Raw genomic sequence first — 21,536 nt, 5'->3', positions numbered from 1 at the left:
CAGTGGATGGTCCTCAGATTTCTGAAAGAAAATGTCGAAGTAAAGTAATTTTCAATGAAAATACCCCTCAATCCAGGGGGCAATTTCCCATCCTCCTTATTGATGTGTTTTAATGGAGTTGAGGGCGAAAAACAGAGAGAAAACAAAACAACATTGTTACAAACCTAACATCTCGTGATACTAGCCACGTCCGCCTATTTCCTTTTTGTACTAGGTGACTGTTGACAAATAGCCGATAAATTTGCGCGAAATTCTGAAACCTATAATGCCTTAGTCTTTAAAGTTAGTAACAGTTTTATTCGAATGTTAAGCATCTTCAAAACTCGGTATGATTTCATAATTATTTTGATTAGATTAAAAAGAATCACTTTTTTTCTTTTGCTGAAATTATGTAATACTGGACTAATTTATAAATTTTTACGTATTTCTTTCTTTTTCAAACGAAAACTCTGATACCGTAAGTCTGCCGTGACGTGTGAGTCACCAGATTATAATGATTTAATACATAGGCTAATATTGTGACGATTAGGAGGGAATAGCCACAGACGGAATATGTAAAAGGGGCAGTAAACAAGAGTGCTGCCAGGAAATTTCTACAGGGGATGAGTGCTACCAGTGGTTTTGTTTTTACCAGGATTTAAATGGGACTAGTTTTTATTTTCCTGTCTGATAAGTTTTTCTTGATTTTCAGGGGCATTTCCCTTATACATCCCTCGTGGTACCAATTGAGGTAGATCTTACCTCGTTAAGCCTAAAAATGTTCACATTAAAAAATCAGGGTTTGGAGGTGAAAAGCTCCAGTGTCTCGTATCCTCTCTGGTAATAGCAGCGAATCTAACATAGTATAATATCAAAAAAACTTCGTTTAGAGCGTGGGACTTTTAATCCTAAGGTCAAGGGTTCAAGTCCCTTATCGGGCGGTTTTTTTTCACAAAATATGAAAAAAACTTCGTTTTCTTAAAGAGTTAAAGAGGCTGCATCCCAAAGTCGAACCTTAAAACGTACAGGAATTAGGAGAGGCAGTCCTAATTCCTGTACGAGGAGTACAGGAATTATTAAATTACATCCACCATGGATTGTAGAAAAACGTACAGAAATAATATGAAAAAAACTTCGTTTTCTTAAAGAGTTAAAGAGGCTGCGTCCCAAAGTCGAACCTTAAAACGTACAGGAATTAGGAGAGGCTAGGAGAGGCAAACCCCCCGCTTTTAAAGACTCTTTTGTACAGGTTTTTTGTTTTGTTAATTAAAAGAGGGCCTTTCCGAAGCCAAGAGCGGGGGGTCAGGGGGGCGGCAGGGCAGCCCCCCACAACAAAAAAACCTTTACAAAAGAGTCTTTAAAAGCGGGGGGTTTGGGGGGCGGCAGCCCCCCAACTGCCTCTCCTAATTCCTGTACTTTCGGGGGGTTAAGATTTTCCTACGAAACTTTCAAGGAAACTTACTCGGAGAATTCCGCATCGAATGAGTCTTCGTACACCCAGATCCGATGTCGGCTGTGACCTGTAGGCGTGGCAGAAAAAAAAGAATATGAAAATTAAGTGGCTATGCGTGGTTTCTGGAAAACAGGGAAGGAGTTATCGGATCGAGCTGAAATTTCGCGGATAAGCTCCTGGGCCCTAGGGGACCTTAACTTGTGAATTTCAGCCCGATCGGACAACGTTAAAGGGGGGCTGGGGTTGGTTGGTCGAAACTTTCGGCCAGATTTTCCCCATGAAGGAAAAGTCGGAGGGGGGATGAAATTTGACAGGTTTCTTAGTTGGAGCTCGGGCTACGAAATGCATCCCTCCCCATCCCTCTGCGACCACTGGAACCGAAGATCGCTTAACATTGTCGTGGTTCGCCTCTTTATAGAGGCACGAGTGTGCCTCCTTGATATGTGGAGTTATCCATAAAGACAACAATTGAAGACTCCACAGTGGATAGTTGAAGACCATCCCCACCCTCCCCCTAGAGAACTAAGCAGTGTTATAAGCCAATTTATCAGTTCTTATGTAATTTTAATGTTGTTTCGTCTATGATTGCATTTCTTGTAGGGTCATTATAGAAAAGGGTACGCCCTTTTAAATTTGAAGCGTTATGAAGATGCCCTCGTCTGTTTCCTGTATTGTGCAGCCTTGAGTGGCATTGGTGACTCTGCTTTAGAAGAAGAAATCGCTAAGGTAATGTATGGGATATTTACCTTCTGATGTTGACAAGCTATGCCGCTTTCTTTGACACACAAACACACACACATATATATATTTATACTAGCTTTTGGGTAAAACTTGCGAATATACAATCTGTATTCAGATCTATACCTCATTATTCTAATGATTACCCTTGAGCTTTGTTGATGCTGATTGCTAATCGAACATTCCCTGTGTCCCCGTCGTCATTTATATATCCCCCTGTGCCCCCGGCGCCCCCGTTGTTGTTGTTTCCGTGTGTCCCGGTCGTCATTTGAGCTTTGTTGATGGTGATTGCTAATCGAACATTCCCTGTGTCCCTGTCGTCATTTATATATCCCCCTGTGCCCCCCGGCGTCCCCGTTGTTGTTGTTTCCCTGTGTCCCGGTCGTCATTTGTGTCCCGGTGTTCCGGTCTGTAATTTCTCTTTGAGTGTCCTGGTCGTCATTTATATTCCCTGTGTCCCGGTCGTCATTTGTGTCCCGTTGTTGATGGTGACTGCTAATCGAACATTCCTTGTGTCCCGGTCGCTTTCTCTTTGAGTGTCCCGGTCGTCATTTATATTCCCTATGTCCCGGTGTCCCGGTCGTCATTTGTGTCCCGATGTACAAAAAAAAACAAGCAAACTTTCGCATGCAAACCGTTTAGGGTTCGCGTAGCGCAGGTGCCGATCCCCTGATTCTCAGCCCTCGGCCGGGGTGCAATGCGTGGTTGGGGGCAAGCCATCCGACGCTTCCCCGTGCTTTTCCCTAGATTTCTCTAGGTACCCATTTGAAGCTGGGTGGACTTTTGGCTTGTCTTACGGGGAAACGCCACTAACCCTCGTCCTAAACCAATTGGCACCACCGAGATTCGAACCAGCGACCCTTCGCTTGTGAGTTCGGCGCGTTAACCACTTGGCCACGGACGGACACCGATGTCCCGGTCTGTAATTTCGTCGGTCGACAAACATGACGTCAGTCGACACACAAACTTGACCTCACAAATGAATGCAAAATAAGACCATTTGAAAATACAATATATGCAAAATACTCCGGAAATCCACTGTAAAAAATTAGGGACACGCCAAATTCAGTAACAAGGAAAATCAAAATCAACCAAAGATTTCGCTAAGTATTTCAAGGTAATACTTTCGGTATTTATTTAAAAGTTTGTTATAATGAAAACTAAATTTTTTAAATTGCCAAGTTAATTTATTTGCAGAAAAACCTCTTAAAATCAATTTTTGGCTTAAAATTTTACATCTATTTTTTAAATCAATATAATTACTACAAATCTTTGCGTATCTAAGTAACTATGAGTAAAATGCTGAATATGTGATATTTGAGTGTATATTACTTTCAGGGAACGGGAAACTAATCACTTCAAAATCGAAATCATCCGTTTTATTATACATTTTAAGACCAAATTTATTATTATCAGAAATATTAATATTTAAATCTAAGAAATGATCCTCTAGACCAGTGCCATGACTAGGTTCGAGAGTAAGCTCTGATGGATATATATTTTTAGAAATGTCAATAAATTCCTTACAATTTAAAACCAAAATATCATCTAAATATCTTTTATTATTTGAAAAAACATGTTTTAAATTATTTGGATTATTCTTATCCTTCATATATTTATATTCGAGTTGACTTAAAAACAAGTCAGCTATAAATGAGCTGACATTACCCCCCCCCATGGGAATTCTCACGATTTGCTTGTACAAATTACCATTAAATCTTATATAAGCATTATATAAAACAAATTCTAATAAATCAAAAATCATCCCTAAGCTGTAACTGTAAAAAGCATCCCTAATCTGTAAGCTGTAACATCTCGAGCTAACTGTAGTCTTAAAGCAGTTTGTCCATATAGCTTTTTTGTTATAAGTGTCTATTCTTAAGAACCTCTTACTAGATAAGAGGAAAGATTTCTTGATAACAGTTTTTAAATTTTCTAACACTACATTAAGGGATAAATTAGTATACATTGTCGCAAAATCGAAAGACTCAATTCTTTTAGCTGAAACCATTGTTAAAGAGTCTATCACCTGCCGTGAATTATTAGCACTTCAGTATGGATTAAAATTCGAAAATTTTTTAATACCAGAACAATAGGTTTTAAGTTTATTTACAATTTCCTTTAAAATTAAAGAGAGGTCAGTAGCAGCAATGCGGGTTGGACATTTAGCTGCTCCAGCAATAAACCGTGGTTTAGGGGGATTCTTATGAAATTTTACAGTCCAATATAGGAAAGGGAACTTTTTATCATTGTCAGTAATTCTAATATTAATTTTTTTTTTAAAGTATTTCTTCAGTTTTTTCAATTAAATTTTCATCCTCTAAATTAACCTTTTCGTAAACATCAGTCGTGCATAACTCCCTTGTTAAGACATCACAATACAGCTTCTGAAAAATTATGGCAAAATTGTTATTAGCTTTATCCACCGGCACAATTACAAATTCATTCTGTGTTACTATTTTTAAGTTAGCATATATTTTACTTCGTATTCTACTAATAATTAAATTCTTCCAACTTTGAAAACTCTCTTTATTTTTATTCTCTTTCTTACACCACTTATCAATAAATAAATCAAAATCATTTTCCAATCTATCAAGAATACTCGGTGGTTTCAAATGATGAGGAAGACGGAAATTAGCCCCTTTATTCATCATAATTTGAAGATCATCTTATTTTATTATTGATAAGTCCCCTCTTATAACATGTTGGTAAGTGGGATTTACGAATGGGCCAAGTTGCTTACAGTTACAAACAGGTTTCCAATTTATATCACTGTCCAATCTTTTAAGTATTAAATTATAATTAAAAATCATTTGCCCGATAGTTTTTGAAAATTTATGTTAAAACTGGACTATCATTATAATTCAGATTACTAGGAACGGCCTGTTTCATATCCCGCTGATTTAAAATTTCTGGTAAATTAATATCTTCAATCTGTTTACAAGTAAAATTAATTGGTAAATATAATCTGTTGTCCTTATTACCAATCTTATCAGACTTACTCTTTTTTGAAATAAATTTCGTTTTAGTTAGAATGCAAATTGTATAATATATTACTTTAAAATTATATTCAAGAGCTGTATTATTCTTAACAATCCAGAAAAGTCTGATTAAATTCCTCTTGGATAATTTATTTAGACATTTTATTACAGAAGTCATACCCTCAGATTCAAGTAGCTGGCATAGATCCATTGAAAACATATGTAAATCTAATTCATTTTTTCTATTATTTTTCCAATGTCCTCTCGATCGTTTTTTTACGTTTAGTAGGACAAGTAAAAGAAGGATGGTCCATGAAACTATCAATACATTTAACAACAACATGAGACACGTCTCCGTATTTTGCTGCACGATCATTTAGCCCAAAAGGATAAGCTGTACCAAGAGTATGGATCCAGAAATCCTCCTGTTTGCATAGTCTATTATTCTTCTCTTCTTTATTTAAATTTTCTAACTCTAAATTTTCTAAAATTGTGATAGTTATATCTGATATGGAACACACACCATTATTACAATGTTGAACTAGATAGTTATTAGTTGTTTTCTTTATTAACTGTTGTTTTGTGTCCAGAAAATCTTTTATAAATATTGTTAGTTGTTTCCCCCTCATATTGTAGGCAGCATTTATTACATTCTAATAGGTAAATTACATTCATTAACTCGTTGAAGAACCATTTTTTTGTTAGTTTCTTTCAGCTTAGAGTGAGACAAGATAAAGAGAAGTGACAGAATGGATGGAAAATATATAATTTGGGCTATATGTTTGCACATTAGGAGGTAGTGGTAAAGTATTGGACAGTGTGAAATTAGAAAACAATTCTTACTACATAACATGCAGAATAATTGTACCTAACACATTAGGCATGCTGACTCGCTATGCTTTATCCCCCACCCACCCCCAATGTGCAAATATATAGCCCAATTTTTTTCTAAAGTATTGTATTTTTATCATACTTTGGTATATTTCATTGGGACTGAGCGTCAGAAAAACATTAGAAGAATATTAGGTATATATATATATATATATATATATATATATATATATATATATATATATATATATATATATATATATATATATATATATATATATATATATATATATATATATATAAACTTTATAGCGTAAAGTTTATATATATATATAAACTTTAGCGTAAAGAGCGAGACGTTCAAGAGCGGACAACCCATTTCATATACTGAATAATTTCTGTTCGTTTTAAGTTTTAATGTCGCTCCTTACTTACAGTTAAAAAAAACTAGTTTTTTTTTCATTTAATTTCTGAACGTTTTTGAATTAATGCATGTTTGATTTTGGCTCTCCACCATAGGACTTGTCCAATCTTATTGAATTTTTTGTATTGAATCAGATTAACAGATTATTAAAATGAAATTTGCATATTAATTCCTTTTTTGGCTAAATTGCTATCTCTTAGCTTTGATCAGACGATTTTGAGGAATAAGGGGTGGGGAAGGAGGCCTAGTTGCCCTCCAATTTTTCGGTTACATAAAAAGGCAACTATAACTTTTAGTTTTTAACTAACGTTTCTATTACTGTTTGTTACTGTTTTAAAATGTAGAGTTAAGAGAAAAAGTCAAACTTTAGCGTAAAGAGCGGGGTGTTGAGGAGGAAAAGCCCCTTTCATATACGGAGTAATTTCTGTTCGTTTTAAGTTTTACTGTCGCTCCTTACTTGCAGTTAAAAAAACTTGTTTTTTTATTTAATTATCGAAAAGCGCTTGCATTGCTATACACTAGTTTTTGCGACCATTCAATACTTTTCCTATCTGGTATTTCACTATTCTGAAAAGATCTGGCTGAATTGTGTATATTATATTTCCGCTATTGTAAGTTTCTGTTTCATTTACCCCGGTCTTATAGGAAAAAGAAAATAATTCGGTATTTCCGGGCTTCTGACACAATTACTCCTTTGCGGAAGTTAGGCTCAAAATTGGAAAAGGATTATATTTTTTCTCTGGGCCCCTTCCACCTCTTAGTTCGTTTATTTTCCCGTTAGTTTTCACCTGTTTTCGCTTTATAGTTGTGTTATCTCTTAGCAGTTCTTTCGTTAGTTGAGTTATGGTTGTGGTATATATGTTTTATCGCTCGTATAGTTGTGTTATTTTCAAATTATACTCCATAATAGAGAGGCTTCGAACACCCAGCATTGTATATTAAGCTCTGAATTTGACGTTTTTTTCTAACGTGACCAGATTAGTCCTGCGCCCTGCGCCCTTTTCATTGAATTTTTCTTCCCCCATGACATATTTCTCCAAGGAAAGATCCTCCCACATAGCCCCCTCCCCTCACCCTACCCCCAAAACCAAAAAAAATCCCCCTGAAAACGTCTGTACACTTCCCAATAACCATTATTATATGTAAACACTGGTCGAAGTTTGTAACTTGCAGCCCCTCCCCCAGGGACCGTGGGGGAGTAAGTCATCCCCAAAGACATAGTTATTATGGTTTTCGACTATGCTGAACAAAATGGCTATCTCAGAATTTTGATCCGTTGACTTTGGGAAAAAAATGAGCGTGGGAGGGGGCCTAGATGCCCTCCAATTTTGGTCACTTAAAAAGGGCACTAGAACTTTTCATTTCCGTTAGAATGAGCCCTCTTGCGACATTCTAGGACCACTTGGTCGATACGATGACCCCTGGAAAAAAAAACAAAACAAACAAATAAACACGCACCCGTGATTTGTCTTCTGGCAAAAAATACAAAATTCCACATTTTTGTAGATAGGAGCTTGAAACTTCTACAGTAAGGTTCTCTGATACACTGAATCTGATGGTGTCATTTTCGTTAAGATCCTACGACTTTTAGGGGGTGTTTCCACCTATTTTCCTAAATAAGGCAAATTTTCTCAGGCTCGTAACTTTTGATGGGTAAGACTAAACTTGATGAAACTTATATATTTAAAATCAGCATTAAAATGCGATTCTTTTGATGTAGCTATTGATATATAAATTCAATTTTTAGACTTTTGGTTACTATTGAGCCGGATCGCTCCTTACTACAGTTCGTTACCACGAACTGTTTGAAACTGTTTATATGGGCCTTTCTGTGTCTAGTCAAAAAACGAGTTTAAATTCCGGGTGGACTCATCTTGCCTCATAGGAACTTCGAAGTGGGTGTTTCACTAACAAAGCAGCGTGCTATTGGGTTTCAAATGGCCATTTCAATTGCAAAATACTGTTTGAGTTTTAGCAACTTTTTAAATAATTTGCTTTTCCTTTCGAGGATTAAATTAAATAGTAGAAGACATTGCAAAGTAGTGACTGAATAAATATTGTTCCTAATTGTTGTCCCTAGGGATGGAATACCCCACATAAAAATACATTATTAGTAGCTGTATTTTACAAAAAAAATTCACTTAAATTATATAGTATTCAGTTGCCAATTTACTTTTGTATTTTCGGGTATTAATATTCGCTATTCAGAAATTTGGGTACTTGTGTATTATACGCCACACACTCATGTTTACGCTGTGCAAAACTGGAGAACAAACCGGTTTCTTCGTTACTTTAGAAACAAATTTGGACTATATATTTGCATATTCGGGGGTGGGATTGGGGTAAACTATAGCGGGTCTGCATGCAAGATATGTAGGTATAATTATTCTGCATATTATGAAGTAAAAATTGTTTATAACTTCAAACTGTCCAAAAACTTTACCCCCACCCCTACCTCTCTGTTATGCAAATATATAACCCAAATCATATATTTCCCATCTATTGTCACTTGTTTTTGTCTTTTCTCACACTAAACTGAAAGAAACTAACGAAGAAATCGGTTTGCTCTCGACTTTTACACGGCGTAAACTTGAGTGAGTGGCGTATAATAAACAAGTATTCATATTTGTACATGAAAGTACAAAGCTGTGAGTCAGTCAAGTGCTTGGCAACTGTATAACCCAAGAAGGCTCAGGAGACCTGAAACCATTCTCAAGATTGATCAGATCTCAAGATTGTTTTCATATGTCCTTTATAATTAAAAGTTGTCGGCTATTTACTGGTTTTGCGGATATACTCTCCCCATAAAAATGTGTTTGTAATTGGCTGCTCTGACATCAATATGTAAAATAAAACACAAGCGAAAACGGTAGGGTTGGTTGGTTCGGCGTTTGAATGTAAACATCGTTCAAATTTTGCGAATTTATTATTACTTAAAAGAGAGAACCGAAGAAAACCAAACAAGTAAAAGGAAAAATGAAGTTAAGTTTACAAAAAGGGCATTTATCGGAAAAAAAGGACTAGAAAAAAAATTAGAGACTCGAATCCAAAACAACGCAACCTCGAAAACCTAACGATACGCAATGAAAATTAGTACTAATTGAGCAGTGACGCAACTTCGAAAAAATGCAAAACGAAACGACGCAAAGCGAGGTATTGGTGTAGAGGTAGTTAGGTATTTAAAATAATGCATTCTGGGCGGCCTGCTTTCCATAATTCTCTGTTCTATTTTCCACAATTTTCTACCAAAGTACTATATTTTCATCATACTTTGGTATATTTCATTAGGATTAACCTAAGTTCACTTTTTGGTGTGGTTGTTATAACACGTAAGTGCCGAGAAACAATATAAACATGGGTGAAGATTTTGATGGAAAAAGATAAAAACAAACATACACATGTAGCCTGAACATTTCGATTCTGCGTTCAGACAGCTTTTTCAGGCTTGATTTACTAAAAGGTAACAAACAAATATTGGTCCAATAAGAGAGGCACACTTACTCCCGCCGTTTACCCGTGCCAAATTAACCAAACACTTCGAAAACTATAGGTTCTACCACTATTTTAGCTCTTTGACTGTTTACCTTGGTTCTACTGCCCTAGCAATGACGCATGAATGGATAATAGATAGACATATCTACTAAGAAATGAACTAACATCATTTTTATACAATCCTAATAAGGAGGGGGAGATTAATGCCAGGTTTGCTTCTCACTCAATTGAACTATCTGTCTTGCCTTTTTGTACAAATAGCCATGTCTTGATGCCCACAACTATTCCATTTTAATTAAAAAAAAATTTGAATTAAATTTTGAAATTCTGAAAATTAAAAATTTTGAATTTTGAATTTAATTCATTTTGAATTAAAATGAAATAGTTGTGGGCATCAAGTCGTTGCTATTCGTAGAAAAAGCCAAGAGAGATAGTCTGATTGAGTAAGAAGCAAATCTGGCATTAACCTCCCCTTTCCCTATTAAGATCGTATAAAAATGTTGAACGAAAAATTGATTGAAGAAAAAATGGGTTTAATTTTTAAACCCGTTTTAAAAAAATTAATTTTTTGAAACAATATTTGTTTAAAGAAATGTTGAAACAAATATAAAAGGGAAAGATCGACAAAAGACGAAAAGTCATGTCTTAGAAGAGCGTTACAAAATATGAAACAAAACATAAAAAGGTCAAAGAACCAGCACCTGATGAAAACTTATATAACATCAAGCTATTTGTTGAAACTTAGTCTTTAAGAGGATACGCCTAGAAAAACCGTATTTTTGTGCAATAACGGTAATCTAATCAACCAATGAAAGCGTGAGAAAACAGATTTTGACGCAGTTCCATTGGCTGATTTCTTATGCGTTCTGTAACATCAAATTAAAAGCTAACCTGATAGATATTGTCGACAACACTCATTAAGAATGGTCATGATATTGATCATTTTCTTACTACTGGCCACTGGAGTGGCTGCTTGCTCAACAACGTCCTTCTGTGATAAATAGTGACATCAGATGATGAAACTCTGACTTCAGACTTTACTAATATTACCATGTAACCTCTTTTCATTATATAACTTGTGTCTTAAGATATAAATCTTAGCCCGGTTTAGTGGTCGTGGACCTTTTTCTTACCTGAATTCCTTATATATTGACGGATGGCGGAGGTTCATCCTCAGTTTTTAAAGAAATGGGGAACTTGATACTTGAATTGATTATTGCACTCTCTCAGCACTCGATTTTTTGGAGCATTTATGCTTACATACTCGAGGTATGCGTTGAATTACTTTGAATACCTAGGTGGTCTGATCCTCAGAGCCAGAGATCGGTGGATTTTTCTGGTAGGGGGAGTGGGCTATTTTAAGGGGGCCTCAGGCTTCAGACCAATATTAAGGGGTGAAACGACAGGGGCGGATCTATTGAAAAATCTATTGGGAGGTCCAATGTGGCTTAGGCGTCAATGAGCAAAATCATGGGGGGGGGGCAAGGTGACAAAAGTGCCAATAATTCACCGAATTGACAAATTTATTCTAAAAAGAAGAGTAAAAAAAGAAGAAAACAGGATAAGGGGGTGCCAGAATTTTTTTGGGGGGTGGCTCCTCCTTGATCTGCCAGTGCGAAACGATGCCTATAAGTGTAATATAATTCAAATTTATAATCAAAATATTAGTGTTACATTTGAGTGGGAGGGCTTGTTTTCATTCTCGCTCCGTTGCTAGTTAAAGGGTTGTACAAACTTTTTCCCCTTCTGTCCTCTAGTTTTTTTTTTTTTTTTTTTTTTTTTTTTTTTTTTTTTTTTTTTTTTTTTTTTTTTTTTTTTTGTAAAAGGGAATTCCTGCTCTGAGGCTGTTATGCATGGCCTGAAATTTACTCGTAGTCTTGCTAAAGTTGAGCAAGGCTAGGATAGACTAAGGGAAACCTCCTTCTAGGCTCTATTCGAGAATTGGTGACCCGTAAGGAGAATTTAGTAATTAGAATTTCAATATAAAATCTAGATATCTGAATCAAACCGTGTTTCACCCCCCCCCCTCTTTGAATAAATTGAAGGTTTCATTAGGCCACATTCTGCTAGTTTTTACTCGTTGTTTCGCCTACTGACCAATATTCTGGGGAAATCGTACCAAAACTTTGGAATAAACTAGAGGTAAAATTGTTAAAATTGGATCCTCTCTGCCTCTCCCGAACACTCTCCCGAAAACTTCGCTAAAGAACTTGCCCACAGGTAGATTAAGGCAGAGAGTTACTTCAGGGAGTAAGAAAACTAGTTTGATCAAGCAACAAATTGTGTGAGAGCAATAAGGCCAAGGACCTAAAAGGTCAATTGAACAGCGAGATCCTATATGATGCAGTAGGCATACCAACAGAATAGGATAGAATAGATGCAGAATAGGCATACCAACAGATAGGTGGCACTCACCTCCGTGAGTGCCACCAGGAAATGTCCAGGAACTATGCTACCAGGAGCTTCCCATGAGAGGGAGTGCTCCCGGAGGGTCCGTTGTGTCCATAGCCCCCTGCTGGTGCTCATGATTTGCTCAATCGACTGTATGCTCTCTAACAGAAGGGACATACTTTATTCCCTGTGTTTTTGTATCATGTTAGGCAAGTTAAATAAAGTTGTCAAACATTAAAACAAAGTTTGTACTACTGCTATGTATTTCTTTCTAGTTATTAAAAGAATTATTGGCCCCACCAAATCAAAGAAGAAAACCCAGTGAGATTGGTCAGGCTTCGGGAAGAGGCACATCTAGCGAAGGAGAGGACTCTTACCAAAGCGATGACTCGAATTCGGAAATTGAGGTAAGCTGAAGTGTAATCAGAAAGTAAGGCAAGCTGTGTTGTGAAGTCCACAAATTATGGCAAGCGAAAACGTTCAAGCGACGTTCTGTGAATCCCTGATGGCGCGTCTGATTGAATGAGAAATTCATTTGTGTTTTCTTAATGATTTCCTGAAAAAGAAAAACTTCCTAGAGTACTTGTCTAATTAAGAATAACAGAGTATAGACACAATTTCTTGTTTATTTATTTTTTTATTCCTAGCTGGTTTTTTCTTGATTTCTAGCCTATTTTTTTTATTTTATTTATTCAATTTCCTAGCTGTAGAGACAAATTTTTAAATTTTAATCCGAAACAAAAGCGGAACGAATATCAAACAGTTCGTGGTAACGAACTGTAGTAAGGAGCGACCCGGCTCAATAGTAACCAAAACTCTAAAAAATGAAATTTTGGTACCAACAGCTACATCAAAAGAATCGCATTTTAATGCTGATTTTAAATATATAAGTTTTATCAAGTTTAGTCTTACCCATCAAAAGTTACGAGCCTGAGAAAATTTGCGTTATTTTAGAAAATAGGGGGAAACACCCCCTAAAAGTCATAGAATCTTAACGAAAATCACACCATCAGATTCAGCGTATCAGAGAACCCCACTGTAGAAGTTTAAAGCTCCTATCTACAAAAATGTGGAATTTTATATTTTTTGCCAGAAGGCAGATCACGGATGCGTGTTTATTTGTTTTTTTTTTTTTTTCCAGGGGTGATCGTATCGACCCAGTTGTTCTAGAATGTTGCAAGAGGGCTCATTCTAACGGAAATGAAAAGTTCTAGTGCCCATTTTCAGTGACCAAAAAAATTGGAGGGCACCTAGGCCCCCTCCCACGATAATTATTTTCCCAAATTCAACGGATCAAAATTCTGAGATAGCCATTTTATTCAGCGTAGTCTAAAAACCTTGTAACTATGTCTTTGGGGACGACTTACTCCCCCACAGTCCCCGTGGGAGGGGTTGCAAGTTCAAAACTTACGCTAAAGGTTTTTACTGTTTTAAAATGTAGAGTTAAGAGAAAGAGTCAAACTTTAGCGCTAAAGAGCCGGGCGTTGAGAAGGAAAAGCCCCTTTCATATACGGAGTAATTTCTGTTCGTTTTAAGTTTTAATGTCGCTCCTTACTTTCATTTAAAAAACTTGTTTTTTTTATTTAATAACTTCAAGGAATGAAACCTGTTCTGAATCCAATGTCCTCCGTTAAAAATTAGTTGTCTTCACGGAATACATTTTTTTTTTTTATTTGGCCAAATTTTCACCCTCATGTTTGTCTTTGTGGAAATGATATCTAGAGTCATATTTCGGCTAACTAAACCGAAAACGATCTCTTTAAATTATAAACTGATAGACAGGTAGTGAAAGCTCTTGTGTCTTACCTTCAGGGCAGGTGTGCCTATTGGGATGAGGAGGGGGGCAATCGCCCCTATAGATTTTTCCCCTTCCTCGGTTTTGAAAAACACCATTTATGTTCTTTTCATTGAAAAAAAAAATCGAAAAAACAGCAAATTAGCATCATAGATTTTGAAAAATACATTTTGCCCACCCCATGGATTTTTGTAAATTGGCTCCACTGTCTGTGGATTCATGTAACTGAATGACAAAAAAAAAAAACTAAATTTATTTCGTTATCTATTCTGGTTCTCATAAGCGTGTTTACGTAACTGGGATAAATATTGAATTCTCAAAAATTCGGTTCTGCACTTCCACAAGCTTTACAAAATACCTTTAAACTTTAGTTTTTTTTCTGTTTTTTGTTTCAAACGAAGGATGAACCCAACGAATTTTTTTTTAATACTTACTTTTTTTTGCAGTCTTTTTACCCAACACGTATGCCAAAATTTTATTATAGGGAGCCAGAGGGGGCTAAAGACGGTTAATAATATGAAACAAAGTAAATTAAAAAAATTATGTCCGAAATATTCAGTTAAAATTTTTTATTTGTTTCACTGTCGATTAAAAAGTTTCATCCCTATTTTGAACTGTTATATCAAACAGTTCGTGGTAACGAACTGTAGTAAGGAGCGACCCGGCTCAATAGTAACCAAAACTCTAAAAAATGGAATTTTGATACCAATAGCTACATCAAAAGAATCGCATTTTAATGCTGGTTTTAAATATATAAGTTTCATCAAGTTTAGTCTTACCCATCAAAAGTTACGAGCCTGAGAAAATTTGCGTTATTTTAGAAAATAGGGGGAAACGCCCCCTAAAAGTCATAGAATCTTAACGAAAATCACACCATCAGATTCAGCGTATCAGAGAACCCTACTGTAGAAGTTTCGAGCTCCTATCTACAAAAATGTGGAATTTTGCATTTTTTGCCAGAAGGCAGATCACGGATGCGTGTTTATTTGTTTTTTTTTTTTTTTTTTTTCTTTTTCCCAGGGGTGATCGTATCGACCCAGTTGTCCTAGAATGTTGCAAGAGGGCTCATTCTAACGGAAATGAAAAGTTCTAGTGCCCTTTTTAAGTGACCAAAAAAATTGGAGGGCACCTAGGCCCCCTCCCACGCTAATTATTTTCCCAAAGTCAACGGATCAAAATTCTGAGATAGCCATTTTATTCAGCGTAGTCGAAAAACCTTATAACTATGTCTTTGGGGACGCCTTACTCCCCCACAGTCCCCGTGGGAGGGGCAACAAGTTACAAACTTTGACCTGTGCTTACATATAGTAATGGTTATTGGGAAGTATACAGGCGTTTTCAGGAGGATTTTTTTGGTTTGGGGGAGGGGTTGAGAAGAGGGGGATATGCTGGGGGAACTTTCCTTAGAGAATTTGTAATGGGAGAAGAAAATTTCCATGAAGGGAGAGCAGGATATAGGCTACTAGCATTATTTAAAAAAAAAACAATTAAAAAATAAAAGTGAAAAAGCTTTTTTCAGCTGGAAGTAAGGAACAGCAATAAAACTTAAAACAAACAGAAATTATTACCCATATGAGGGGCTCACCTCCTTCTAATACCTCGCTCTTTACGCTAAAGTATTTTCAGTAATTTCAACTACTTATTCTACGGCTTTTGTGATTCAGGGGGTCATTCTTAATGAATTGGGATAAAATTTAAGCTTTAGTGTAAAGAGCGAGGTACTGACGATGGGGCGAATCCCCTCATATATATAATAAAAACATGAGAATACAAAAGTTCTTTACGTAAGCTAATTTATAAGTTACGTAAATCTTTTACCAATAAAAAGATTCGTAAAAAATTAAAAGTTCTAGTTGCCTTTTTAATTAACCAAAAAATCGGGGGGCAACTAGGTTTCGTCCCCGCTCTTTTTTCTCAAAATCATTCGATCAAAATTATGAGAAAGCCATTAAGCCAAAAAAAAAAAAATATGCAAATTTCGTTTTGATTATTCCTCTGCGGAGAGCCAAAATCAAAACATGCATTGATTCCAAAACGTTCAGAAATTAAATAAAAAAAACAAGTTTTTTTAACTGAAAGTAAGGAGCGACATTAAAACTTAAAACGCACAGAAATTACTTCGTATATGAAAGAGGCTGCTTCCTCATCAACGCCCCGCTCTTTACGCTAAAGTTTTTTACTGTTTTAAAAAGAAGAATTGAGAGAAAGAGTCAAACTTTAGCGTAAAGAGCGGGGCGTTGACGAGGAAGCAGCCTCTTTCATATACGAAGTAATTTCTGTGCGTTTTAAGTTTTAATGTCGCTCCTTACTTTCAGTTAAAAAAAACTTGTTTTTTTTATTTAATTTTCGTCATGGAAAGGCAGTGTGGTCTTCGAAGTTATCCTGCAATATTGTTTTGTGGGAACACAAGGTAAAATGCTTCCCCATAGAATCCTTTCGCTTCTCGAGATGTGAATAAATCCTTTTTTCTTTTTAGTCTTACCTAAATGGCATCCATATTTTTTCAATTAATATTACAGTATTTTATGTTAAGCTATTGAAGAAGTTGCGATTGTTTTCTTATTTTAAGAAAAGTTTTATAGTGCTATCTTTATAATACTTAATCTTATTATTAGATGCAAGTAACTGAGAGCGAAGAAGCCGTCCGAGGTCCAATCATTGATCACTCTTTCAATATATCACCTCATCCACGTGCAAGAAGTCTATTAGAAAGACTGAAAGGAGAGCTTGCGTCCTTTCCAAGTAAGACATAGCCCATATCTTTTCCCTTGACTTGTTCTTTAGGTTGTCTTGTGGTTTCATAGACGTCGCCAGTTTATTCTATAAGATACAGACTTGTATTGTTCCTTTAAGTCAAACTATTTGCATCTTTGTGGGTCATTATTAGAAGAAGAAGGAAGAAGAGGGGGGGGGGGTTGATGTGATTCCCCAAGATTTGGAAAATTTCCTTTTTTCTGTTTTTTTTTTCAATCAACAAATCATCTAGATTTGAATAATACACTTTTATTGTGTATTTACAAAAATAAATAAAAGACCATTGCACCCCTCCATACATTTTCATGAATCGGTGTCCCTGAGGTATCAAATTCTTCAAAGCAGCTAACTAGTAAATTATATAAGAATTGCGAGAAAAATTTATGAAGTCACCCAAAATATGGCAAAAACAATATGGGTATATGAACGATTATATATATTTCAGTGGATCTCAATATTATATATATAATATTACCAAGAACTCTGGATCTCATATACCCTAGTGCGTAAAAGAAGGGCTTTGGGTCTTTACACCTTAAAGCCTCATGAACTGCTTCATAGTTCTAATAAAGTCTTCTTGATTTTGCTGCTTTGAAGAATTTGATTCCGCCCGGGGGCACCCATTCACGAAAAATACAATTTCGGTATTTGGATTTCAACTAGTTTTGCGAGAGAAAAAAGATGATATAAAATACCCGAAAAAAAGGTTGTAGGAAACGTGTTGTCGTGTTGTGTCGATCGATAGAACTTAATTTGTACTATTATGAGGGGTTGGACCGTAAAACTCGGCTTTATAAAATGTCTCATTGCCTTTGGATTTTACCGAAGCGGGGCTAATGATAAGATCCAAATTATTTGATCTTCCCGTGCCAAATAAGTAACAAACACTTAAGAATGATAATAGTATAATTTAAACAAGGAAAAATACGGTTAGAATTAATAATGTTACTTGTATTGAACATGTTTGTAACTGTGAAGCTTTCAGTTAAACAGTAAGTATTGTAAATGGTTGCGGCACTATGTTTAGAGTATGCTTGATAAGGTAAATTTTAATTATCAAATGTTTTTCACAAGCCAAAAATGCCGGACTTTTTCATATTGATATAAAAATAATAGAAAATAATGGAATAAAAATAAAAGGATATAATAGAATAAAAATGGAATAAATATAAAAGCGTATTAAGAATGGAGCAAATCGAAATGTGATAGAAGTTGAAAAAAAGGAATGAAATAAAAAGAGAAGGTACTAGAAACACAGCATATCAAATGGGAACAATAATTTAGCATAGGCGAAGGAGCATCATCCTTTTTGTTAATGTTCGTTTTAAAGAACAAAATATTTTTTTGACTTTACCGCTCTAATCAAAACTTTATGCTGTTTAACACCTTCTGATACACTTTAGCAGACATATTCAGATTACATTTTGGAGTGGGTTGTCCGATTTTTAACGGTTACCTTATTTTCCTTTTCTTTTTAGGTTTAATGAGTCAACGATATGAGCGGAAACCTAACCCCAATAACATCTCTCAGGATGACTTCGAGTGCACTTTGTGTTACAGGCTACTTTGGCAACCTGTAACTATTCCATGTGGACACACTTTTTGCAAGTGCTGTTTACAGCGTTGCCTTGACCATAGTTCGCAATGTCCTCTTTGTAAATTTTCGCTAGAAGGTTATTTGGAAGTTCGGCAAATCAACGTCACTGAGTTTTTAGATGTAGCTATATCAACCGTCCTACCGAATGAATATAAAGCCAGACATGAGGTTAGTCTTTTTATCACTTTTCTGTTTTTTTTTCAAGTTCTTTCATTGTGCATGTGGTTTATTTAGGTAAAAAAAATGTAAATGTTATCGTGCAAATATTTAGCGTAATCTGCCATACGTATTCAAACTTACCCGCACACAGAGGAATGAGGGGGCTCCTCTTGATATAGGCCCAAAGAATCGTGTTATCTCTCGAGTCGAAAAATAAGGGTTTTATTATGAAGTTCTTTTTCGTATTCTGCTCCCTCGTCCTTTCAAATACCCTCAATCCCCTCACTAGGATCTGACTGCTGTGCAAGTAATTAATAAAATGTACTAATTAGAAGCAGATTATATAACATTTTTGGTGTTTTTAATAATCGAAATGACGCTCTTGTAATTTCAGTGAAAAAAAAGTAAAAAAATGTCAAAATATTTTTGTTCTTTTCTTTGGGGATTTCGAATGTTACCCGTTTTTGAAAATATGTTACCCGTTTTTGCTTGCAAAAATAGCTGGGGAGCTGAGCTTCTGATTTCAGAATTTTTCCCCATCGCGGCTGCATATGAAACCTTCCTAGTACAAACAACGCTAGAAAAGTAAGTAAGTACGACGGCACTAGACCCTTAAGGTCCAAAAGCACTGGTTCCTATTAACAGTAAATAAACAGGAAAGGCATTTTTTCCTTTTTTTTACACCTCCATTATCGTTTATGTTATGTAGCCCAATAGAATTATGTTAAGAAACCACGCAGAAAATAGATCTAGCCAATTGATTAGCTTACCCTGTATAAGGGGTGGGATGCAAATCTAACTATCCAAAATTTTTCACCCTCTTTTGAATTGTTGCAGCCGAATTTAACGTTGCGCAGAAATTAGCAAGGTTTAAATTTTCTTTCATATCATTACTATTTTCTAATGTTTCAGTAATATTTTTATAAGCTATATAAATAAACTAACCATCAACTATTTCGACCAACAAACATATGATTCTGATATGTTTGTTGGTCGTTCTGATGTGTAATATATATTATATTATATTAAATAATTATATTAAAATGTTACAAACTTTAAAAAATAACGTTAAAGAAATTCAAGATGATTTATCAAATTGAAAGGAAGAATAGTTTTTCATCCTAGAAATCCAATATTACCTAATATTAACTAAATATTACCTAATCAAGTCATTCGTTGTCTTCCAAGAAACAAATTATTTATCAGACATGGCATCAAGCCATTGTACTTTGAAAACTTGAAGCTGTACTGCGTGAAATTCTGACTTGAGGCAAAGATATTCTAATTGAGATCGTGGTAATCAGTTTTTTTATACTTTTTATCGGCTTTGGACACTTGAAACCACCGTCTTTAAGACAGAAATTTGCAGTTTCTGTATTAGAGGCACCTCATGAGCCTTTTTTTTTTTTTTTTTTTTTTTTTTTTTTTTTTTTTTTTTTTTTTTTTTTTTTTTTTTTTTTTTAACATAACCTAAAATGTTTAGTTCTTCTGTTGTAGAGACTGAAGCCCCTTGAAATTTTTGTTTTTGGATATTCACGTGCCAAGAATTCTGAAATAAAATTTTGGTTCTATAATTCCAAAGCCAGGACCTTGCCAATCATTTTTTATTTTCTGGGGGAGATGGGGCAACTATGGAAAATATACTTTTATCAATGGAATGTAAGGAAAGCAGGTTTTATCTAAGTTTGATGTGTCCAGTTTGGAGGAAGGTCAGCTTTAGACCCCACCCCCCTTGAGAGTGTTGCCTTGTGCAGAGCGAAACCAGTTGAAGTTTGTGTCCAAACCATAATTTAACCCTGTTTCACCAAAATCGGAGTCCACTAATTTACTTTTAGCTACATTATCGTGCTTTATTCCTGATTAAATAAAAAAAAAATTTTTTTAACGGAAAGTAAGGAGCGGCATTAAAACTTAAAACGAACAGAAATTACTTCGCATATGAAAGGGGTTGCTTCCTCATCAACGCCCCGCTCTTTACGCTAAAGTTTTACTCTTTCTCTTAATTCTACTTTTCAAAACAGTAACAAACTTATCTTACGAAAATCATTTTTTGAGTTTGGTTACTATTGAGCCGGGTGGCTCCTTACTACAGTTCGTTACCACGAACTGTTTGATAAGGGACCAAACATGGCTCAATACCTATAGCTGACCAATTGTTTTTTTGGCTAAGAATATGTTGCAGCATATCGGATTCACCTATATGTTTTTTGAATGGTTATCCAATAAGAGTTCTAATAGTTCCGGGAATTTCTTTGTTTAGTGAAGTTCTAAAACTTAGCCAAATTTAGCTCAAATTTAGCCAAATTTGTCCCAACAGCGTTTCTTTTTAGTTTTCTTTTTCTTTTTAATCTTGAACAGTGGATATGTTTAATTTGGCGTAATTGGCAAAATAATTCTTATTATTGCTAAAGCAGTACTGCCAAGTTGACAAAATTTTTTAGAAAAGTGCTGCCTAAATAATGTTTAAACTGCATCATTTTTTTTTATGTTTTTACATTTATTCTCATGCTTCATTTCAATGAAAATTTAAGTTTATATGGCATATTGAGTAAAAAGATCTAAGTTGGCAGCAAAACGATTGTCAAAGATCTTCTTACTACCTCTCTGCTACTGAAAATGGGAGGGTGGGGAATTTCGTTTTTTTTTTCAATAAAATACCTAACAAGGCTTGTTCCGTAGAAATACCTTCAAAAAAGGTTGTTTTTCGAAATCTAGGAGGGGGGAGTGAAAAATAAATTCAGGGAATTCCAAATCAAACCAATGAAATTAAACTATATTTTTACCGCATAATTGCAGGAAAGTCGTCCCTCTTTTTCTCTCTGGCTTAAATTTGTTGTGTACTAATGTTTGGTACCACACTCTTCTGTTTCTTCCTTAGCATCTTTGTACCTTTTGCCCTTCCGTGATAAGTAATACTTTTAATTTTAATCCTTCTTGGTTTA

General features: G+C 35.3%; 1 protein-coding gene across 4 annotated transcripts in view; it reads left to right on the top strand.

Annotated features, from left to right (window-relative positions):
* LOC136043976 (LON peptidase N-terminal domain and RING finger protein 3-like) overlaps nt 1–21,536 on the top strand; it is a 95,533-nt gene that overhangs the window by 53,546 nt on the left and 20,451 nt on the right. For all 4 annotated transcript variants that reach the window (XM_065729059.1, XM_065729060.1, XM_065729061.1 and 1 more), the window contains 4 exons: nt 2,033–2,158; nt 12,565–12,696; nt 16,700–16,826; nt 18,317–18,603. In XM_065729059.1, the coding sequence (XP_065585131.1) occupies nt 2,033–2,158; nt 12,565–12,696; nt 16,700–16,826; nt 18,317–18,603 (672 nt within the window). The remainder of the gene's footprint in view (nt 1–2,032; nt 2,159–12,564; nt 12,697–16,699; nt 16,827–18,316; nt 18,604–21,536) is intronic.

The sequence above is a fragment of the Artemia franciscana genome, chromosome 2, assembly GCF_032884065.1.
Source record: "Artemia franciscana chromosome 2, ASM3288406v1, whole genome shotgun sequence".
NCBI classification, from domain to species: domain Eukaryota; kingdom Metazoa; phylum Arthropoda; class Branchiopoda; order Anostraca; family Artemiidae; genus Artemia; species Artemia franciscana.
Note: the sequence above shows the minus strand (reverse complement) of the source record. Positions and strands in the feature narration are given on the sequence as shown.